The sequence below is a fragment of the Odocoileus virginianus genome, chromosome 6, assembly GCF_023699985.2.
Source record: "Odocoileus virginianus isolate 20LAN1187 ecotype Illinois chromosome 6, Ovbor_1.2, whole genome shotgun sequence".
In the NCBI taxonomy this organism is placed as follows: domain Eukaryota; kingdom Metazoa; phylum Chordata; class Mammalia; order Artiodactyla; family Cervidae; genus Odocoileus; species Odocoileus virginianus.
Genome location: NC_069679.1, coordinates 5,785,175 through 5,808,185, shown reverse-complemented (window position 1 = coordinate 5,808,185; position 23,011 = coordinate 5,785,175). Strand labels below are relative to the sequence as shown.

Here is a 23,011-nt window from a genome sequence, read left to right as displayed (position 1 = left end):
TCTGTCCATGGGGTTCTCTAGGCAAGAATACTGGAGTGGGTTGCCATGCCCTTCTAATATCCCAAGAATGAGCATTCTACGGAGGGGACCTTGGGATTGCTAACCCAGCCTTCCCAGCACTGACATTTTAAGTTCTGTGGCTTCCACACGTGGTGCCTGTCACTGCTGAGGGTGGACGCTTCCAGGGAGGTGCTGGGTGAGAGTCCAGTGAGAGGTGGGCGAGAGCAGAAAACTCTCCCCAAGAGGCTCTGCTTCATGAGAGCGGTGTTTTCTCACTTAATCCCTCCCGTCATCCTTCAAGCTAAGGGTTTCTTATTTTTTCACATTTTTCTCTATTTACTTTGTTTATATTCCTATTAGATCCATTTTTCAAATTCATATAAACAGAGAAGAAGAAACAAAAATGACTCATCTTCTGAACCACCCATGGAAAGCCTCTTTTAGTTTTGATGTCTATCCTCAGGACTTTTCCCCTATATGTTTATCAATATTAAAAATTTTGGATTATCTATACTGGGTATTTTTATTCAGTCTTTTTTATAGAAAACAAAAATGGGATTATGTTGCAATTTCTGCTTTCTTTTTTTTCACTTAATGCATACAGAACCCCCTTCCAAGTCTGTCTTTGTGGCTGTGGCAGATACTCTTTGAATTGTGAAAGGAGGGAGCTGAGGATCAGAGACATAAGTCACTTGCCTCAGGTCACACAGCTACTGCCAAGAGTATCTGACGTTGGAGCCCCGGGTGGATGATTTGGTGGTTGGGGTGGGGAAACCGCAGGGTCTGAAGAAGCTCCTGTTGTAGGTGGGCTTGGAGATGGACCCAGTTATGCTCAGAGTAGAGAAGTTACTTCCTCAGTGTTTCTCCACAAACAGAGGAGTTGCCACACCTCCCACCATCTAGTTAGGCCTCTCCCAGGAGGCTGGACTGCCAGTTCCTGGACTCTGGAAGTGTTTGCCCCCAAGTCCTCTGAAAATTGATCCTCATCTATAAATAAGCCAGGCTCATATGTCCCAGCACATTGTGTGTGGGGTGGGGGATAAAGAAATACCTAAAACAGCAACTTGATTATGCCCAAGGTATGTATTTTTACACACGCCCAGATAGAGTTCATGTACAAATATGCTATTCATAAACTCAGCTCAGAGGTTTGAAGGAGACCATATGCCCAGGTGTAGGCTGTGCACATGTGCAGTTAATAAGCACTCTCTGTCAGGGTCTGTATGCATATTTTGGGCACTGATGGCAAAGTCTAGACCCTAAGGCAATTGCCTGATACTTAACACTAATTTCTAATGAGAGGGGATCATTTTTCTTCCATGGGAAACAATAATCACCAAGAGCAGCGTTTCGCAAATCACAGACATTCACAAACTCCTGTCATAATCTTGGCCATCCCTAAGCCATTTATTCAATCACTCACTTTATACATTTCTTCAAATCAACTCTCTCTTTTGTAACTTTTGCGTGTGCGTGCTAAGTCGCTTCAGTCATGTCCGAGTCTTTGTGACCCTATGGACTGTAGCCTGTCCGGCTCACCTGTCCATGGGATTCTCCAAGCAAGAATACTGGAGTGGGTTGCCATTTCCTTCTCCAGGGAATTTTCCTGACCCAGGGATCGAACCCAGGTCTCTCACATTACAGGTGGATTCTTTACCGCTGAGCCACTGGGGAAATCTGCTTTGTCACTCTGGTGGTGGTGATTTAGTCGCTAAGTTGTGTCTGACTCTTGCGACCCCGTGTACTGTAGCCTGCCAGGCTCCTATGTCCATAGGATTCACCTGGTAAGAATCCTGGAGTGGGTTGCCATTTCCTTCTCCAGAGGATCTGCCGTACTCACACTTTAAAAAGAATGGATTTAACTCCTGCAGGATCCCGGTCCAGTCCTCTGCCCTGCCCATCTCCCAGGGTCCCTCTTGTGCCAGCCTCGTGTGACCCTCAGCTCCTGCCCCTTTTCCTGGGCTGGCTCTCTGAAGGGCGCTGGGTGGGGTACCTTGGCCCTCAGGAAATTCAGAACAGCTCTGTCATTTCTTCTCTGCTCTTGAATCCCGGGGCTCAAGTGTCCTTTTGCAGGTACAGGAAGCAGGCTCAGGCTTGGAAAGAGAATGGTCCCTCCCGTTTAGATAGAGGTTGCTTTCATTCTATAAGTAGCTATTTTATTTGAAGTCATTTTAAAACTATAAAATATACTAACTTAAAGGAGAAAAACTCATCTACAAACTGACCACAGATAGCTAGTACCATGATCTTATGTGAGCTTATAACACATTGACAGGGTCGGGGGTGTGAAATAGGTAGGAATTATGAAGCCCGTTTTTCAGATAAGAAGCCTGAGGCCTGGACACTGCATGTCACTTGCTAAAAATCACATATATTGGAATCAATTCTCTCCACTATGCCACAGCTGCTTTTATTCCAGAGCCAGGAGTTACAAAACAAAGTGTACAAAGGCACATGCTTTTTTCCATTTAAATTTTCTTAAGTGTTATATTCCCAAACTAATAAATAAATGTTCACTGTAACTAAGAAATTTAAAAACAGAACAAAAAAGAGCCCCCCAGTAATCCCCCTTGCTGAGAAAACCTCCACGAATGATGTGAGTTTTACTACCCTTGACTTTTTCTGCGCATATCTTAGCGTATCATTTATCTATTTTCCAAAAATAGCATTGCTTCGTAAACACTATTTTGTGATTTCCCCTCCCCCCCACTAACCACTGTGTCTTGGACATCCTTCCAAGGACAGAGCTTTTGAAACCACATTTTTAACAAAGCAGAAAAGATATAAATGAACATTAAAAGTGGTTCCATCTCCCTTCTTTGGCTGTAGCAAATGCTCCACACCCAAGGAAAGGTATCCATTCCTTTGTTCACTGATTCATTCAACATGTAATTAAGGCAGTATTACTTGTCAAAGGAGGTATTAGCTCTTGGATTGTTTTTGTTTAGTCACTAAGTCGTGTGTTTTGCGACCCCACGGACTGTAGCCCTCCAGGTTCCTCTGTCTGGGATTTCCCAGGCAAGAATACTGGAGTGGGTTGCCATTTCCTCCTCCTGGGGAATCTTCCCGACCCAAAGACCAAACCCGTGTCTTCTGCATTGGCAGGCGGATTCTTTACCACTGAGCCACCAGGGAAACTCTTGGATACCGAGAGCAACATTTCCCTGGAAAGACCGGGAACCTTTGGTGTCAGGAAGTGTGGGCAGCTCTTGAGCCTGAAGAAGGAGGAAAGGTCTTAGAGAATACAAGGTGGAGGAGACCGGGATGGGGGTGGGGGCCTTGTTTTTGAAATGAGTCTTTGTCTTTCCCATCGAATTCTCCGTGGTGGCAGGCTGGGCCCCGGCCCAGGATTTAGCTCGAGACACCCTGCACCTCCTCATCACCTCTCCCCTGCTGGCCCCAGCACTGCAGCAGGCAGCTCTTGGAGCTGAGGATAAGACTCTGGGGGCAGAGTTGAGTTTGCCTGTGGGGTGAGGGAAGGAGTGATGAAGGTTTATGTTTTTGTTCTAAGTCTTTGGGCCGCAGCAGATTTCTAGGCTTATGGCCAGAATTCTCTCCCAGTACCCTTGAGCTCGTGCTTTTCTCCTGTGTTTAGATTTTCTCATACCCTGCTTTCCCCACGAGCCAAGGGATCTTCGCGTGCACAGCTGCCCCATTCCCTCCCTGACCTTGGCCTAGCCTGCATCCACAGTGAGAAACTAGAACTCTCACCCTCGAGCTGACCCTGCAGAGATCACAGCTAGAAGATTCAGGAAGACCCACTCCCTCCCTGCTGGGGCCAGAGCCCATTCTGCTTCCCACCACCCAAGCCCCCGTGGACACTTCTCTGCCTGGGATTGCACTGTCTCTAAGCAAGATCTCTGGGCTCTTCTAGCCCAGATTGCTTTCCAGCCCTCACCAAAAGGGCAGACAACACCACCCTCATCCATCCTGCCCCTCCTCAGTAATGTACCTGGTGGGTGGGGGCATTGCTGGGACCACATCCCTTCCACTGGCATTGTTAGCCATCTAATGGCTGCTAAGACAGGCGGATGGAAAGAACGTGGGATCTGGCACCAGGAGATGTGGGTTCCAATTTTAACTCTGCTTTAACTGTGGGACCCTGGAAAAATACCCTCCTCCCTCCAAGACTTGGTTTTGTCACCAATAAAATGAAGGCTATGATCCCTTCTATCTCTTAGGCTTGTTTCAAGGTTCAGATTGAGATCATGTGACTAGAAGGGATTTTTATCAGAGGAGAGAGAAGGTAATACAGGCAGGAGGTAAACAAATTCAAACTTTACAGAAGGTTATTTAATGAAAATAAAGTCTCCTACTGAGAGCTCCCTGGATCACAGGTCCCCTCCCAAGACAACCACTATGACCAGGAACATTCTGTGCAAAAGCATATAAGTGTACATGTCCTCCACACACTGTTCTGTACCGTACATATTTGGGAGATGGTCTTGTATCGGCATACAAGGAGCTGCCTCCTTTTAACAGCTGCCTAGCATTCCATTCTATGAATGTACCCAAACCAGTTTAGCTAGTTCCCACCCTACAGGATGGACACTTGGATTGTTGCCAGTCTTTCGCTATGGTAGACAGGGTTGGAGTGAACATTGTTAAACATACGTTTTGTGTATGTGTATACCTGTGGGATGAAGTCCTTGCAGTGATGTTCCTGGGTCTAAAGGGTGCGTGCAGGTTTGATAAAATACTTATTTGGCTGTGTTGGGTCTAAGTTGCGGCGTAGTTGTGGTTCGCAGGCCCGAGAGTGTGGGCTCGGTATTTGGAGAGCGCAGGCTTAGTTACCCCGTGACATGTGGGATCTTAGCTCCCTGACCAGGCATAGAACCCAGGTCCCCCGCATTGGAAGGCGGATCCTTAACCACTGAACCACCAGGGAAGTTCCAGTATCTTGTGGTTTTAATTTGCATTTATTACGAGTGAGCTTGAAGTCAGCCACAGTAGGGGTTTCAGGAAGGAGGTGGGGTGGGCTCAGGACAGTGGGGGCACCGCCACCCTCCCTGTAGAGCTCCTGTCCGCCTCACAGGCGCCCTCTGTCCCTTCCCAAGGCTCATCACCCTTCCCAACGGGGTCCTCCAGATCCTGGATGTACAGGAGGGCGACGCAGGCTCCTACCGCTGTGTGGCCGCCAACTCAGCACGCCAGCGCTTCAGCCAGGAGGCCCTGCTCCGCGTGGCCCACAGAGGTAAGGCGGCTGGCCGGTTGGGGCAGTCGGCCAGCTCGGAGCTGGGAGGGGCCTCAAGTGGTCCAAGACCTGCCTTCAAATAGGTGACAAACGAGGCCATGAAGCCCAAAGAAGGCAGTGCCACCCATGTCAGAGATAGCACTCGGGGCAGGAGCCCAAGACGCCTGGTCCAGGGCTCCCTTCCTGCTGAGACTCTGTGTCCGTGGGTGGATGGAGTGTCCAGGGCTGGGGGCGGGTGCAGGGAGGTGAGGTGTCTGTGGAGAGGGTACGTGCCTGCTCCTGCCCTGGGGGAGCCGCCCCGTGCTGCTTGCTGTGATCTGGCTCCTAATGGTCTGGGACTGTTCTTTGCATTTCTCTGAAAATCTCCCATCCCAGAGTGACGCGGTAGAAAGGACACAGGCTTTGGGGTCAGGACAACCTGGTTTGAATCCTGGCTTCTCTACTCACCATCTGTGTGACCCTGGGCTCCTTCTCAAATGTCCAGCCCGGGGTGGTGGTGAGAGTCGCTGAGATAGGAACGGGAAGTGCCTGGTGCCTGGCAGGTGTTCAGTAGATCTCACTTCAGGCCTCCCGCAAAGGTCTCTATCTTGCCTTCCTTTGCCAAGGCAGCTCCCCTTGACCCTCACCCCTCCGCTCATCTCTCCCCATCCCCCTCTCATCCCCTCCACTTTCACTCCCACCCTACTTCCTGGGGCTTAGCTGAGGAGCTGAGTCTGGTTTGCTGCCCCTTCAGTGCCCGGGGTCTCTGCCTCCACCTGCTGGACAAACCGGGTATTTATCATGCTGACCCAGGGCCCCAGGGTCATGCTGAGAACTTGGCAGGCATTGGGTGCTCCGGGTGCCGCCAAGCTGGCAGAAACTCGAGCCCATCCCCTGCCTTTCCCACATGGGAACTGAGGCGCTCCAGAGAAGAGACTTGCCAGAACTGGAAACTCCAACTCTTGACTTCAAGTCCAGACTGCAAGTCTACTCTTGACTCTGCTGGTTCTCTGCCTTGAGGGTGGGTTCCATCCAGCAGGAAGAATGGGGGCACTGTGTCGGGGGCCTGGTTAATTCCTCTCTGGCTCCCAGAGAAAGACCTCTGAGTTCCCGTCCCAGCTCTGCTTTCCCATCTATCCGACGGAACCCTGGCCGCCCCACTTGTCTCACCAGGTGACTGTGAGCATCAGGTAAGGAGCTGAATGTGAAGACACCTGATGGTAAGGCTACCTCTCTCCAGGGTCCCTGGCATCCGCAGGGGGGCAGGACGTGGTCATCGTGGCAGCCCCGGAGAACACCACCGTGGTGTCTGGCCAGAGTGTGGTGATGGAGTGTGTGGCCTCGGCTGACCCCACCCCTTTTGTGTCCTGGGTCCGACAAGGTAAGTGGAGGGAGGGGATCTGAGGGCACGGGAGAGGAAGGGGGTGGCATTGCACACATCCCCAGGTCAAGGATCTATAAGGGTGACCACAGTATGGTCACCAGCCTTTGTTGTGGTAGGAACTAACTTCTGTCCAAGGGTGGAGTGTGGGTAGAGAAGCCTGGACCAAACAAATCAATCTGTATAGCAAGTTTCCTTTATGAAGCCCACTTAATCTGCCACTCACAAAATCGCTCTTGAGGCCTTTCTCAGGGGTGGGCACTGGGCTTTGTTCTCCACCTTCTTTGTTTCCAGTGCTTACAACAGCGAGTGCGGGGCCAGTGAGTCAGGTCGCACTTGGACTCTCTGCTGGCCTAACTACACAGCCCTTCCTGGCCCACCCAGTCTGCTGCGGCCTTTGTGTGCCTGGCTTCACGCTGGGCACAGTGAGTGAAAGACCCAGGTGAGAGAGATGGGGCCCCTGCGCTCTGATCTCCCAGTCTGTGTAAGGGAGATAAACGCATATCCATGAAGAGAGACTTGATGGTATCAGGCAGCCAGTGATGAGTGCCAAGTGGGGCTGCGTTACAGAAGATGCTGTCAGGGTGATGAGAGCGCCTGGCCATCGTCCCCTTATAGTCTGCTGAGCACGAAACTCGCCCTCCTGCCGGAGCCTCCTAGAGCTGTTGGAAGAGGTTAAGGGCCAGGGCTGTTATTTCTGGTGGGCAGATGAGGAAACTAAAGCTCAGAAAGGCAGGTGGAAAGCCAGGACCCAAACTTTAGAGCCTGTTCCTTTTCCGGTACACCACCCCCTACAGCCCTGTGTGGAAGAAAAGCAAGGATTACTTGTTTCCATTTGTCAATAAGAAGTGACTTGTCCCAAGTTGATGGCAGAAGAAAGTCTTAAATCCAGCTCTCTTTACCCTTCTTCCCCGGTTCAGTCCATAACCCCACACTCCCCTTTTTGTAAGTTTGTATCTCACATTCAAGACTATATAATGATGACTACATAGAGTTTAAAGAAAAATAATAACCCAAGATGACTGCGTACCCCCACCGAGCTGATGAGAAAGAACAGTGCTGGTTATCTATGCCTCCCTGACCTACCCAGCCTCACTGGACTCATGACACTTGCCTAGTTAGGGGGAATCCTAGGCCAGCAGGACCCTGTTAGTATTATTGGGGTATGCCTGTGATGTCGCCCAGTTCTATCATTAGTGTTTCTCAAATCCTGACCAGGCATCAGGATGACCCAGGGAGCTTCTTCTAACTGCAGACTCCCTCCCTTCACACCTGAAGGATCATGACCCTGGATTCTTAATGTTTAACAAGTTCCTAAGTTCCTTCTACTGAAAGTGTGGTCTTTACCTGCCTCTTGGCAAAATTAGAAATGCAGAATCTAGGGTGCCTGGTGCCTCTGCAGCATCTTAACCAGGTCTCTTGTGATTCTGTGATTTGTTTGCACAGTGGGGATTTGAGAATTGCTGTCCTAGAGGGTCTGGGCACTGTGGTTCTGGGATTTCACTTGGAGAAACTCTGCTAGTAGCAAACTTAGAAGACAGAGACTGGCTTCACTCCTGACCCTGGGCGCTGTTCCTTTTCCAGTAACTTACTCCACTAAGTCTGGAGAAGGAAGTGGCAACCCACTCCAGTATTGTTGCCTGGAGAATCCCATGGACAGAGGAGCCTGGTGGGTTACAGTCCTTGGGGTCGCGAAGAGTCAGACACGACTGAGCGACTAACACAATACAACTCCACTAACTCAGGGGAGGGGCATGTGTTTCTTGTTTTGTTTTGTTTTCTTCTGATGGCAAAAGTTGTACATGTTCATTATAGAAAACTAAGAAAAAGCAGAAACAGTAAACATCCCACCACTCAGAGATTAAATTGCTAACATATGAGTGTGTTTTCTTCCAGAGTTTTTTTCTTGGCACATGTATATCCCCCCCCCCCCCCCCCCCCCCCCGCCAAATAAAAGCATGCTGTATTTACAGTTCCAAGTCTTGTTTTCATTCAGCAGTATATCATAAGCATCTCCCCATCTTTATTTTATTGAGTTATTTTTTGCCACACCATGCTGATTGTGGGATCTTCGTTCCTTGACCAGGGATTGAACCCGTATCTCCTACAGTGGAAGCTCAGAGTCCTGACTTCTGGACTGCCAGGGGATTCCCTGTCCATCTTTTAAAAGGTTTTTCAAAAAATAATTTTAATAACAGAGAGTCCATCATTTGAGTATAGCCAGAATTTACGTTTTGAAGTCTTTCCCAGCTGTCCACTGTTAGGGTTAACACGCGTGGTCAGCACTGTTAACAGCTCCCCACCACAGGGTGCCCGCAAGTGGCATCCTGGCTGCAGGGTCAAGCAGGGACCCCTGCGCAGCCCTTTCTGCGTTTACCTTTCTCAGGCCTTGCAGCACACTGTCTTTAAAAACCTCCCCACTTTAATAGGTGAAAATGAACATCTGTGTTTTGGCGTGCATTTCTTTGGTTTTGTGATTGTAGAATAGTTTTTTTTTTTTTGTTTCTTGGCGGTTTGCATTTCAACTCCTGACTGTAAGGCAAGGGCTGTCAAAATGATTCTCACTTCACATCGAAATAAGTCTCAGGTATTCGGGTCTCTGGTTATGGTGCAGACCTTCCCAGCCATATCTTCATCATAGCCCTGGGCTGAGATCATATGGCAGGAGGGTGTCCTTGAGAGAAATGAATTTAACAGGAATGGTAATAACTGTAACTGAGTAGTGTTCAGAGCACCTCTTGATGTGCCTGCATTGTGTGGGCCAGTCTCACAGAGCTTATTGGTTCCACCCTCAGAACAGCCCTTCCAGCGAGGGACTATCCCCCCATTTTACAGAGGGAGACACTCTGCTTAGAGGGGATCATTGGTCTAGCAAGTGGAGGAACTGAGATCCCAACCAGAGACTGTCAGGTTCTCTTAACCCGGGTGGAGAGGGCGCCCCCACCCGAGGTCCGAGGCCCGGAGAGTGGATGGAGGGGCAGCCGGCAGCTCCCCGCTCCAGCACTCTCCCTCCTCCCGCAGACGGGAAGCCCATCTCCACCGATGTCATCGTCCTGGGTCGCACCAACCTACTCATCAACAGCGCGCAGCCCCGCCACTCTGGCGTCTACGTCTGCAGAGCTAACAAGCCCCGCACGCGGGACTTCGCCACCGCAGCCGCCGAGCTCCGCGTGCTGGGTGAGGAGGGGCGGAGGGTGAGATGGGGCATAGGACCCGGGGAGCCGGTGCAAGGGGAGACTGCACTGGGGCGAATTAGCTGGGGCTGAGCGAAAGAGGAATAGGAAGTGGGAAAACGGACAAGTGGGCGTGTCAGAGGCGATGGAGGAGAATGAATAGGGAAGAGAAGGTTGAGGGGGGCGGGGGCCCAGCACCTGGGGAGGAGTCCTTCGTAAGGGGGTGGGGTACCTTGGAGGGGACAGACTAGGTAATTAGAGGAGACAAGTGTGGGAGGAGATTGGAGGACGGAGTTGAGGAAGAGGAGAGGGGTGATAAAGGGCATTGCTTGGGTTATTGGAGAGGTGGTCTGGGGTGGGACCCGGGTAACGTGGGGAGGGATGAGAGTGAGGTTACTGGGGCGGGGGGGGGGGGTACATGTGATAGGTGTGGGGTCCTGGGAGGTAGGGGAGACGGAATAAGTGCGGGAGAAGGGTTAGATCCTGGAGAAGCCAGGGTATTTGGGGAGGCCGAGGAGGCCTGGAGAGAATGGTCAGTGTAGGGCCGGGGTAGAAGGAGGAAGTGAGCTAGAGCTGCGCTGCTGAGGGTATTCTGGGGGGACCGGTGAATCAGGGAGAGTGAGTGAGGGGCTGCGGGAGTCCCTTGGGTATTTGGAGGCGGGGGCAGGCCTCTTAGCGACGGGAGCGCGCAGTCAGCGTCCCCCTCCGGTCCCCCAGCCGCTCCAGTCATCTCGCAGGCGCCGGAGGCGCTGTCGCGGACGCGGGCCAGCACCGCGCGCTTCGTGTGCCGCGCGTCCGGCGAGCCGCGGCCGTGGCTGCGCTGGCTGCACGACGGGGCGCCGCTGAGGCCCAACGGGCGCGTCAAGGTGCAGGGCGGCGGCGGCAGCCTGGTCATCACGCAGATCCGCCTGCAGGACGCCGGCTACTACCAGTGCGTGGCCGAGAACGGCGCGGGAACGGCGTGCGCCGCTGCGCCGCTGGCGGTCGTGGTGCGCGAAGGGCTCCCCAGCGCCCCCACGCGGGTCACCGCCACGCCGCTGAGCAGCTCCGCCGTGCTCGTGGCCTGGGAGCGGCCCGAGCTGCACAGCGAGCAGATCATTGGCTTCTCCCTCCACTACCAGAAGGCACGGGGTGCGTCTGCCCGGCGTTAAGACACCCCAGCAAAGACCTACTGCAGGGGGTGCCTCCGGGGGGGGGGGGGCGGGGGAAGGGACGGGGCACAGCCTGGATGGTTGAAGTGTTGCCTTTGGGGATAGGATGGGATGGGGTGGGAGACCTGTGTGTAGATATGGGTTAGCGCATTTCCCCTTCAGCCACAGTTTAAAAGAGTAGTGAGAGGATGCTACTCCCAGGGAATATGCCTTGGCATTCCTGGAGCCAGCTTGTTAATTGCAGCAGGAGTCACTTCAGTTACACGACAGAAAAGACTTCCTAACTAGTGGGAGGAACTAATACAGTGGGACTAGAAGTCAGGGGAGTTCATATGCTCCTACTCAGATTATCTGGAATGATTTAGTTAGAAAGAGGCTATTCCAGGGACTGGACAACATGAAGGATCCCTGGACAGCTTCGAGCAGGGAAGCCTCTGGCGGTGGCCCTGTGACAGACACTTTGTCCCCTAACCCACTCAGGCGTGGACAACGTGGAATACCAGTTTGCAGTGAACAATGACACCACTGAGCTACAGGTTCGAGACCTGGAACCCAACACAGACTACGAATTCTACGTGGTGGCCTACTCTCAGCTGGGGGCCAGCCGCACCTCCTCCCCGGCACTGGTCCACACTCTGGATGATGGTAGGGCCTCTGCACTTCCTGTGGGCACCTTGGGGCCCAGGGAATTCCCGGAGGATGGTAGCTTAGTTGCTCTTTACTCCTATGCCAAGGCACTTTTACCTGCCTTGTGCCATCTTTTGTGCCCTGTAAAGGAGTGGGCAAGGGTTCATCTCCCTAATTTACAGTTGGGGAAACTGAGGCCCAGAAAGTGAGTGACTTGCCCAAGGTCAATAGTGCAGCTGCAGCTTGAGCCCAGGTTTCATGACTGCCTGTAATCAGGTGGCCCTTCTCCGCTGCACCCAGGTACCATCCAGTCAGACAGGAGCCAGTGACAGTCCCCTGGATGTAGAAGACTGCTGGGGGCATGTCCTGGGAAGGCTGTCCCATCCTCTCCAGCTTGGGGCTCCCCTGAGAGGCTCCCTTTCCTCCCTCAGATCCTGGTCCTGGGCCTCCTTCTGACTTGCTGTGTGACCTGGGCAAGTCTCTGACCGCTCCTGGGCCTCACCTTCCACGTCGGTGGAGCAGAACTCATGCTGATGTTCTTCTGTCTCAGCCCCCAGTGCAGCGCCCCAGCTCTCCCTGTCCAGCCCCAACCCCTCGGACATCAGGGTGGCGTGGCTGCCCCTGCCTCCCAGCCTGAGCAATGGGCAGGTGGTGAAGTACAAGATAGAGTACGGTTTGGGGAAGGAAGGTGAGTGGGGCAGGAATCAGTGAGAGCGGCTGGTGGGGCAGGGCAAGGTGAACCTAGAAAAGGGGAAGGGGGGCTGGGGGTTGGGAGGGCAGGAGTGGAAGGGAAGGCTCAGTCAGAGGGCTCGCTCACGACAGGGGTAGGGCTGGGGGCTAGCCCCACCTTCTGTATAGCTGCTGTGCATCATCCGACAGTCGCTACCGCAGGCTCCTTGTCTGCGAAGTGAGGCAGGTGACCTAGGTAATCCCCGGGGTCCCTTCCAGCTCAGAAGGGATAGGGAGATGCAGGGTTAGCTTGTGGGATTGAGGGAAACGAGGCATGAGTGGGGTATTAGGACAGATGTCAAGAATCTCGGGGAGGAGGAATGAAATTGATGAAGACACAGAAGGCAATTGGCTGGGGGCCAGGGGGCCAGGGCAAGGAGGGAAGGAAGGGTGAGGAAGGGGGCGTGGGGGGGCGACAGGGCTCTGGAAGAGGCGGTGCTTGGCGGTTTCACAGCCAGCCCCTTGTGCCCACTCCCTGGTGGTGTGTGGGCCGGCTCCGGGGGCAGTGGGGAGCGTGTGCCCTGACTCTCCCCACCGTGAGCCCAGGCTCATGGCTGGCATCAGCCAGGGCCAGAGGCCTGGGCATTCACTGAAGCACGGAGTCCATCCAGGCACTGAGGGGTCGGTGTTGAGAGGGCCTCGGGCTCTGATGGCACTGAGGAGCCGGGCCCAGAGTGGGAGAGTCAGTGTAGGGGCGTTAGGGGTTCTTAGGGCGGCCACCCAAAGCCACTGTCTTCTGTCCCAGCAGACCAGATTTTCTCCACCGAGGTGCCGGGGAATGAGACGCAGTTTACGCTGCACTCGCTTCAGCCCAACAAGGTGTATCGAGTGCGGATTTCAGCTGGCACAGGGGCTGGCTACGGGGCCCCCTCCCCGTGGATGCAGCACAGGACGCCCAGTGTGCACAACCAGAGCCATGGTACGGGGTCAGAGGGGACGTGGGGTGATGTGAGTAACTGTGTGGGCGTCTGGGAGCCCTGGGAACCCAGACCCAACCACCCCCTCCACGAGAGATCTGCCATGGCTGCCCCTGCTCGATGGGTGAAGAGGGGAAGGGCTGGCGTGTGCAGACACCCCTGGGCTCATGTATCCCTCCCATCTGCTGTGTGACCTTGGACAGACCATTCACAACTCTAAGACTTCACTTACTACTGCCAGGTGTATCATGAAGATTAGTTAATATAAACAAAAGTTCAATACATAGTTAGAACTGGTTAAGTAGTAGCAAACAGGGGACTTCCCTGGCAGTCCAGTGGTTAAGAAGCCATGCTTCCACAGCAGGAGGCACAGGTTCAATCCCTGGTTGGGGAACTAAGATTCCCATGTGCCGCACAGCATGGCTGGGGAAAAATAAATAAATAGTAGCTGCTTCTGTGACTATGACTGTTGTGGGTTTTGTTGAGAGGCCCAATAGTAGAGTGGTTAAATGAAGACAAAACCTGGCACACATACTATCTGTGTCATCTTGGGCAAGTTACTGGACTTCTCTGAGCCTCAGTTTTCTTATCTGTAAAATAGGGACACTAGTATTTATGTTAGTTTGTAGGGTTGTGAGAATAAAGTTAAAATACACGCTATGAAGTGCTTAGAACAGCATCAGACACACAGTGAGCCAACCCACTCTCAGGCTCTAAGTAGGTCTCTCCATTCTGGTCGCTCCATCCCTCCTTCCTGGCTTCAGCAACCCCTCTGATCCCCTTGCCTGCCGATGCCCATGCCTTCATCCCTTCAGAAGATTTATAGAGCCCTCCTCTAAGGCAGGTACTGTCAGCCCTGCCCCAGAAGTGCTCTATGCTAACCTCTTTGCAAATACCCAGGAGACGTCCTGGCATTCTCAGCACTATGGGCTTATGGAATAGTGAGTTCTCCTCTAGACCCAGCCTGGGCCTGACCCTTAGGCTGTGGCTGAGTGGTGAGATATATTGGGAGAACTCCGGCAAGGGCCTCACTCAATGCTGTCTTCCTGCTTTCTGCTTCCTCGTGCTTCTTCCCTCCTCCCTTCCCCGGCCTCCGCCTCTTCCTTCTCCTTCATTCTCTTACTTCTCCTCCCCTCCTGCTCCTCTGCCCCCAGTCCCTTTTGCGCCCGCAGAGCTGAAGGTACGGGCAAGGATGGAGTCCCTGGTCGTGTCCTGGCAGCCACCCCCACACCCCGCGCAGATCTCTGGCTACAAACTGTACTGGCGAGAGGTGGGAACGGAGGAGGAGGAGATGGACGGTGAGAGCCCTCCAGGGGGCCGTGGAGACCAGGCATGGGATGTGGGGCCCGTCCGGCTCAAGAAGAAAGTGAAGCAGTATGAACTGACCCAGCTAGGTGAGGAGGGCCGCCCGGGAGGGGATGAGACAGACATAGGTCCAGCGGGGGACTGGACAAGCTGGGCTGGTGGTTGAAGCTGGAGTCTCTCAGGGGATGCGAGAATGACCCCGGAGGCTCCTCTAACCAGCGAGTGACCCCCGTGACCTTCCCCAGTCCCTGGCCGGCTGTACGAGGTGAAGCTCGTGGCGTTCAACAAACACGAGGATGGCTATGCGGCAGTGTGGAAGGGCAAGACGGAGAAGGCTCCCACCCCAGGTGAGGAGCTGGGGAAGCGGGGGAGGAGGGCTCAGTCAGCAGGTCTGTGCCTGGCCTCCTTTCCCTCTCCTCTGGGCCGGCCCTGGTGGGCAGGCCGTCTGGAAGTTTCAGCCACCTGCAAACCTGTTCTATTGGCCCTTCTAGAGCACAGAGAGAAGCTCCTGCTTCTGTCTTATAGGCCTGTGTTTTCATTATCCACGAGCAGTGCTAATTTGGAAGGTTTGGACAGAGAGAAACCCCATGGTTCATCAGTGACTTCTGACCCCAAGTTTGACCTTTAAACAATTTTTAAGATGACCCACCTTTATCACACTATCTCTCAGATTATTCCTCTGCTCTAGGCAGGGAGGGTGTCACTATGTGGGCCCACCAGGAAACTGAGGCTCAGAGTCGGTTCAGGCTACTGTAACAAAACACCATAGCCTGGGTAGCTTGCACAGCCAACATTTACTTCTCACTGTTTTGGAGGCTGGGAAATCCAGGATCAAGGCCTTAGCCGAGTCAGTGTCTGGTGAAGACCCGATTCCTGATTCATAGACAATAGGCCGTCTTCTCGCTGTGTCCTCACAGGGCAGAAAGAGGTCTAGAGAGTTCCCTAGGGTCTCTTTTATAAGGGCACTGTTATGGACAAAAAAATCTGTGTCCCTCAGAATTCATACATTGAAACCCTACCCTCCAGTGTGATGTATTAGGAGGTAATTAGGATTAGATGATGTCATGAGGGTGGAACCCTCATGAATGGGATTTGTACTGTTTTAAGAGTCACACAAAAGAGCTTGCATCCCTTTTCTGCCCTGAAGACACAATGAAAAGTTGATAGTCTATAACCCAGTAGAGGACCTTCACCAAAACTTGATCTCAGACTCTGAAATTTCTGTTGTTTACCACCCAGTCTATGGTTGTTATAGACAGGTTGTTATAAACAGACAGGACTCCACCATATGTTCAGATTTCAACATAGGAACTTTGTGGGGGGACACAAACATTTACTCCGTAACACTTCTATATACTTTACAAATATTAACTAATTTAATCCTCATAACCACCCTATGAAATGTAGGTACTATTATTAGCCCCACTGACGGAATAGGGAATGGAAACACAGAGAGGTTAATTAACTTCTCCATAGTCACACAGCTAGTACCTGGCAGAGTTGGAATTTGAATCAGGACAGCCTGGCTCCGGAATCTATGCTCATAATTACCATGGCTTGCTGTCTCCCTCTCTTACACTCTTACATACTAGTGTTCCATAGTCTGCTCTCTGTATGCCCTTGGCCAAAATCACTTAAATCCTTGGGGGCCTCAGTTTCCTCATCAGTGAAGTGGAAATGAAGCATTATTCCCAACTCACAGGATCAGAGGAGAAGGGTAAAAGGAAGGGCCTTGGGAACTGCAAACCACGGTACGTTTTTCCGGATGAGTAACCTCACTCCCTTCCCACACTCTAACTTTCACCCTCCAGACCTGCCCATCCAGAGGGGGCCACCCTTGCCCCCTGCCCATGTCCATGCGGAATCAAACAGCTCTACCTCCATTTGGCTTCGGTGGAAAAAGCCGGACTTCACCACAGTCAAGATTGTCAACTACACTGTGCGCTTCAGCCCATGGGGGCTCAGGAACGCCTCCCTGGTCACCTATTACACCAGGTGGGACGCGGGGCTGTGCAGGGGCGGAGTGGAAGGGAAAAAGGCAGCAGGTGGTGATGAAGAGAGGGGCCGGAGGGGTCAGGGGCATTTCATGACTCATGTGTTAAACGGGGGGCACATTGAGAGTCTGATGACCTGATGGTGACAGATGGGAAAGGAGAGCCCATCCAGTCCTGTCCCCTCACCAGAGGGCCTTCTGCTCAACCCAGGGAGACATCATGCAGGACAGACCTATTTCTTAACTCTCAGGTGATGGGGAAGAGACAGCCCAGCTGCTGTCCTGAGAGGCCCCCCTTGTTGGATGGGTAGTCAGAGACCTGTTGGTCTCTGTTGGTTTGGCAGACAAGACAAAGCATAAAAAGCAATAGATATATATTAATACAGTTGCAGCTAAAGGAAAATTATGCATCAAGGAAAAGTTATGCATCTTTTCCTTTAAGTCAAGAAAAAGAAGCATCAGAGAGGGTTCTTTGGGTGGAGAGTGACATGGATTAACCCGGGAATATTTCTTGGAAGAGGGGGCCTGGCTTGGGGACTGGACATGGAATTTCATATACACATCCATCCATCCACATCTCTCTGCAGGTCCTCTGGATGGTGTTAGAGGCCCCATTGTCAGGGAGCAGATTCCCTGCCCAAGGCAGGGGTTGGGGCTGGGTTGGGGGAGGAGACTTGAAGGGGCCCGAGAGTCCTAGTTGCATTTCTTACCTCGGCAGCTCTGGAGAAGACATCCTCATTGGCGGGCTGAAGCCATTCACCAAATACGAGTTTGCGGTACAGTCTCATGGTGTGGACATGGACGGGCCTTTCGGCTCCGTGGTGGAGCGCTCCACCCTGCCTGACCGTGAGTGGCCCCTCAGCCCCTTGACCGAACTCCTTGCCCCAGCAGCCCTCTGCTGAAATGCCCCTCCGAACCCCGTAGGTTCCTGTCAGTCGCTTTGCATTTATGCTGGCAGTCCAGTGCTGGTCTTAACCATTTACTCACAGGCATGATCACATAAGATTTAGAGGAGGGGTTTCTTTTAAGAGGCTGTGCCAAGACCTCACTGAGCTGGGAAGAGGGCCGATTCTGGAGGCAGGCGTCCCGGACTCTGCATTTGGGTCCCCGCCGTGCCCCTGACACCCAGGGAGACTAGGCAGGCCCCTTCCCCAGCAGGGCTTCTGTGTCCTCATCTGTAAGAAGGGAAGATGGGACCGTGACTCTGGAACCCTCTGGAAACGCATCTGGAGACAAGTGGTTCTTTGTCCTCACAGCACAGCCTCTTAGGTTCTGCTGACCCTGAGACAGTTCCCCTTTCTATCAGTAGACCTTTGTTCCTGATCTGAAATAAGAAGACGTGTGTACGGTTTGTGCGGGGCGGTGGTGAGGGCCATCCACCCTCATGAATGCACTTTAAAAAAAAATGCTTACAAATTGTTTCTCACACACTCATGACCTCAGCTCAAGCGGTGTAGTTAGTCACTGAGCCATGTCCAACTCTTTGCTCTCCATGGACAGAGGAGCCTGGCCAGGGAATTCTCCAGGCAAGAATATTGGAGTGGGTTGCCATTTCCTTCTCCGAGGGATCTTCCCGATCCAGAGATCGGACCCGGATCCTCTGTACTGCAGGCAGTCTCTTGACTCTCTGAGCCACCGTGGAGGCCCAGGAGCTCCGTTTATCCTGGTCTCGCGCATGGAGGTTAGGGAGACTCAGTGTTTTCTCAAGGGAGACTCTCTGACACGGAATCCCCAGCTCAACTGACCTGATTTCAGAGGGGGGAGTATTTTCTCCTTTCACAGATGCGGAGGCTAGAGCCTGAGAAGTGGGGAGTCTCCTCGGGCCAGTGAGGGCTCTGACTGCCCATGGTGCTGTGGCTTCTTTACGCCTTATTGTCCTGGGTCCCCATCTCACCCTCTGTTGGGCCTTGAAGACCTGAGCCCCCAAATTTCTGTTGTTTCCCCACTCACTAGTCACCTTTTGTCCCTCCTTTCTCCCCTCCCTTCCTCATTTACTCCTGCCCCCCTCCTGCCCCCGTCAACTTCTCTGAAAACAAAACACAAAGCCTTTCAAGGCGGTCCTCCTCGCCCGGGGATTCCTGTGACTCTAAGGTCCTGGGCCCGAGCAGGTGTAGATGGAGGCTATATAGGGCGTCAGCATATTTTACTTGAAGATTTGGGGTGGCGAGGGGAGTTAGGAACTTTAAATAAAAACTCATTTCAAACACTACTTAGATATTAAATGTTACCATGGAAGAGATGACTTTAAATGACATGTAAGCCTTCCAAAAACTTTTGCGCTCTGCCCCCAGGTCCCCTGAGGACCAGACAACCATCCTCAGCCCTTGGAAGCATTTGGGTGTGGAGATTTGAGGAGCTCTGCTCCAAAGAGTGGAAAAGGGTTTCTAAGAGGGTAGGAATGGTGGCAAAGCCCCCCTCCCTAACTGTTTTCCGGAAATTCCCGGGTGAGAGACCCGACCTCATTTTGCTTCGTGCTTTGTGGTTTGTTCCAGTAAAGGCGGAAGCAAGGAGGCCATGCCTTCATGCCCTGGCTCCCAGCTGCGCCCACAGCTGGAGCTGTCAGTGACCCTGCCTCTCCCCATCTCCTCCTCTGACACCCAGGGCCCTCGACACCCCCATCCGACCTGCGCCTGAGCCCCCTGACACCGTCCACCGTCCGGCTGCACTGGTGCCCCCCCACGGAGCCCAACGGGGAGATAGTGGAGTATCTGATTCTCTACAGCAACAACCACACCCAGCCCGAGCACCAGTGGACCCTGCTCACCACGGAAGGTGAGTGCCCTCACCCAGGACCTCTGAGCAAGCGTTTCCCCCCACCCCTTTCCGGCCTCCTCAGTGGCTGGGTGAGTACTGAGACGGCCACGGAGGTTTGTTCTAGGAGAAGCAGGCAGAAGCTGCTGCCTGGGTGGGAGCAGCAGGTTTTCCCAGGGCCACTTGCCAGCCCAGCCCTGCAGGCTACCCCCACCCAGTTCACCAACCCTGCTCTCCCTGGCTCCCCTGCCCCCCAGGAAACATCTTCAGTGCTGAGGTCCACGGCCTCGAGAGCGACACTAGGTACTTCTTCAAGATGGGGGCACGCACAGAGGTGGGGCCTGGGCCCTTCTCTGGCCTGCAGGATGTCATTACTCTCCAGGAGAAGCTCTCAGGTAAGAGTTGGAAAGGGAGGAAGGGGTGGGCTCCATCCTGGGGCAGCCCAAGCTCCCCAGAGGCCCCCAGAGCTGACTTCTAATCCTGAAGTCATCTCCTCCGAGGCCTTGCCTTCAGGCACATGTTGTTGGACAGCTGCCCTCTTTATTAGGTGTGAAAGTGAAAGTCTCAATTGCTCACTCATGTCTGACTTTTTGTGACGTCATGGACTATAGGTTCCTCTGTCCATGGAATTCTCCAGGCAAGAATACTGGAGTGGGTAGCCATTCCCTTCTCCAGGGGATCTTCTTGACCCAGGGATCAAACCCAGTACTTCTGCATTGCAGACAGACTCTTTACTGTCTGAGCTACCAGGGAAGCCTGGTGTGGAGAGGATAAATTTGAAGGGGAAATGGGTGAGGTTCAGTGGTAATTCAGTCGAAAGGTCAGATTTGTGGGAGACCGGCTTGGTTTCTCTGGGAGCTTACTTTCACTGGAGAACTGGCTTGAAGAGGTGATGAGCTTTATACAGTGGAGGTCTCAGGCCATGAGACTGTCTATACCGTAATTTGCAGGGCCCCGTGTGAAAGGAAAATGTGGGACCCCTTATTGAAAAATGAAGAAGACAGACTTCCCTGGCAGTCTAGTGGCTAAGACTCCACACTCCCGTGCTCGCTTCGGCAGCACATATACTAAAATTGGAACGATACAGAGAAGATTAGCATGGCCCCTGCGCAAGGATGACACGCAAATTCATGAAGCGTTCCATATTTTTAAATCCATGGCTGATTCATGTCAATGTATGACAAAAACCACTACAGTATTGTAAAGTAATTAGCCTCCAACTAGTAAAAATAAGTGAGAAAAAAAAAAAGACTCCACACTCCCACTGGAGGGGGCAAGTTAGATCCCTGGTCAGGGAACTAAGATCCCACATGCTACACAGCAGCCACAAAAGAAGAAAATATCCTGTGTGCCCCAACTAAGACCTAGCATAGCCACATAAATACATTTTTTAAAAAATGAGCAAAAATTTCAAGGTGGTGACAGCACAGGCCACGGGCCACTGCATGCACTGCACTCCTGTGAAATCAGCCCTGTTAGGCAGGCAAGAGGCGTGTTTCACTGAAAGGCCAGGTTGATGGGGAGGAACTTCAGCTTCCGGATGTCCAGTGGGGCGGACAGTTGGAGAGAGAGGTAGTGATGGTCCCTGTGAATCTGTGGGGCCCTCTGATCCTTGCATCAGAGATTTCACGTGCCCAGAGGAAGAGATTCAGGCCAGCGGCCTCTGGAGGAAGCCCCAGGATGTCCTGGTCTATGAACCTCGGGTTTTCTCCTGTCCTTGATCTGTTCTGTTCCCTCCCTCTCCCCTGCCAGACTCTCTGGACGTGCACTCGGTCACGGGCATCATCGTGGGCGTCTGCCTGGGCCTCCTCTGCCTCCTGGCCTGCGTGTGTGCTGGCCTGCGCCGCAGCCCCCACAGGTGGGTGGGAGGGCCATTCTGACCAGAGAGGAGCAACTTCCAGAAGGGCTGCAGGGAAGAGAGCGGGGAAAGTGGCCGTGACTTGCTCCAGCCCCTCCTGGGGGCCCCATGAAAGTTGTCTGGGATGAATGGGTTGGGGTGAGGTCCTCGTGAGAGCGGGGAGTGGAGTGGGTTTAGGGAAGCCCCCAGCGTACCCCTCAGTAAGGGCTGGCATAACCTAGCTGCCTGTCTCCTGCTTCCTTGGTGGCGGTTACTCAGTTGCTCGGTCTTGTCTAACTCTTTGTGACATCATGGACTTCCTTGGTAGCTGCCAGCCTCTTGCAAAGAGGGCCCCCAAATCTCCAGATGCCCAGAGCCCCGGGAGGAAGGATCTCAGGGCAGTGTCACAGCTGTTGTGAACAGTCACAGACTTTCTTAACCATTGCACAGACAGTGAAATTAAGTCTCAGAGATGGGTAGGAACCTGCCTAGGGGCATAGGCTGGACTAATCCCAATCCCACCCCTGCCCCTCTCTTTGACCACTGTGTCTGTTCCCCATCTTCCCTTCCAGAGAAGCCCTCCCGGGCCTGTCCTCCTCAGCCACTGCTGGGAACCCGGCACTGTACTCCCGAGCCCGCCTGGCACCCCCCAGCCCCCCAGCTGTACATGAACTGGAGTCCCTTGTGCATCCTCGTCCTCAGGACTGGTCCCCACCGCCCTCCGACATCGAGGACAGGGCTGAAGTGCACAGCCTTATGGGTGGCGGGGCTTCTGCTGGCCGGGGCCACTCCAAGAGAAAGGTGAGCCCGGAGCCGGGGGAGGTCCGAGCCCCACACTGCGGTTCATTCCCAAATCGGACACTAGGGGGCGCGAGAGCACGCTGTGTGACCCTGCGAGAGGAGCGCTCCCCCCTCCCCTCCCTGGACCAGCTGCGGAAGAGAAGGCTCTCCCTCCTCTTTGAAAGGGTTGGCAAGGCAGGGAAGCAGATGGGCCTCCATCTCTGGCAGAATAGGTCAGCCTGGTTCTCAGGAAGGAGGGGAGAGCCCCCGAGGGGCTGTTGGCGGGTGACTCAAGGTGGCCAGAACGCGCCTCATCCTGGGAGCTGGGGAGAGCTCTAAGACTCAGTACTCCCCAGCGTGGGGGAAGGAGGCTGGTCAGGTTGGCTGTGGCCAGGTAGGACCGGGATCCAGATAAGGTGCATCCACACAGGGCAGGTCCTGTCCATCCTGGCAGCCGTGGCTCATCCTGAATTCTCTGACCAGCCAGCTTGAACCGCTGAGTCCTTTCTCACCCTCTCCCTGCCTCTGTGGCGAAGGAGAACTTGCCTGGTTCAGAAACTCCTGGGCTGTTCTGCAGGAGCAAATTTCTATCCTCAGATTCACCCCCAGACTCTCAGATTCTGTGCCTGTCCCCACTGCCTTGGGGAGAGAGGTAGAAAGGGGGCCGAGAGTCTGTGGAGGGCCTCCAGCCGTTTCCTGCGTATATCCCCAGCCAAGGCCTCAGCTCCTGCTTCTTTCCCTGTGCAGATCTCCTGGGCTCAGCCCGGTGGGCCCAGCTGGGCAGGCTCCTGGGCAGGCTGTGAGCTGCCCCAGGCAGGCCCCATGCCCTCTCTGACCCGGGCCCTGCTGCCCCCTGCTGGAACTGGGCAGACACTGCTGCTGCAGGCTCTGGTGTACGAGGCCATAAAGGTCAGTGTCCTGGGAAGAAACGGGGAGGGAAGGAGAGAAGGGTCCCGTGCTTGTTAAAAGCAAGTAGTGAATCCTCTGGAGACCCCTGGTGGTAACGTCCCTGGGGGTAAAAGTCGAGCCTGGAGACTCCAGGAGCCTCTAAAGGTGAATAGGTGGAGCGCAGGCCAGTGTTTGAGAAGACAGTCCCTCCTCGAGCTAGGCATAAGTGGGCCATGGCTAAATTCCCATGGATCTGAGGGTGCACCAGTCTGACTGCATTCAGCCCTTCTTCGTGTTCACTGAGCC

The 23,011-nt window shown here is 53.6% G+C and overlaps 1 protein-coding gene and 1 non-coding gene across 2 annotated transcripts in view; both read left to right on the top strand.

The window, feature by feature from the left end:
* IGDCC4 (immunoglobulin superfamily DCC subclass member 4) overlaps positions 1–23,011 on the top strand; it is a 39,068-nt gene that overhangs the window by 12,907 nt on the left and 3,150 nt on the right. Inside the window, exons 4-19 of the mRNA XM_020870823.2 lie at positions 5,058–5,194; positions 6,414–6,554; positions 9,576–9,731; positions 10,445–10,858; positions 11,359–11,523; positions 12,056–12,193; positions 12,983–13,153; positions 14,306–14,545; positions 14,702–14,803; positions 16,268–16,451; positions 17,168–17,295; positions 19,051–19,221; positions 19,458–19,595; positions 20,953–21,058; positions 21,610–21,838; positions 22,565–22,726. Coding sequence (XP_020726482.2) covers positions 5,058–5,194; positions 6,414–6,554; positions 9,576–9,731; positions 10,445–10,858; positions 11,359–11,523; positions 12,056–12,193; positions 12,983–13,153; positions 14,306–14,545; positions 14,702–14,803; positions 16,268–16,451; positions 17,168–17,295; positions 19,051–19,221; positions 19,458–19,595; positions 20,953–21,058; positions 21,610–21,838; positions 22,565–22,726 — 2,782 coding nt within the window. The remainder of the gene's footprint in view (positions 1–5,057; positions 5,195–6,413; positions 6,555–9,575; positions 9,732–10,444; positions 10,859–11,358; positions 11,524–12,055; positions 12,194–12,982; positions 13,154–14,305; positions 14,546–14,701; positions 14,804–16,267; positions 16,452–17,167; positions 17,296–19,050; positions 19,222–19,457; positions 19,596–20,952; positions 21,059–21,609; positions 21,839–22,564; positions 22,727–23,011) is intronic.
* On the top strand, positions 20,244–20,350 carry LOC139035824 (U6 spliceosomal RNA). The gene has a single exon (XR_011488528.1). It is a non-coding gene; the product is annotated as a U6 spliceosomal RNA (small nuclear RNA).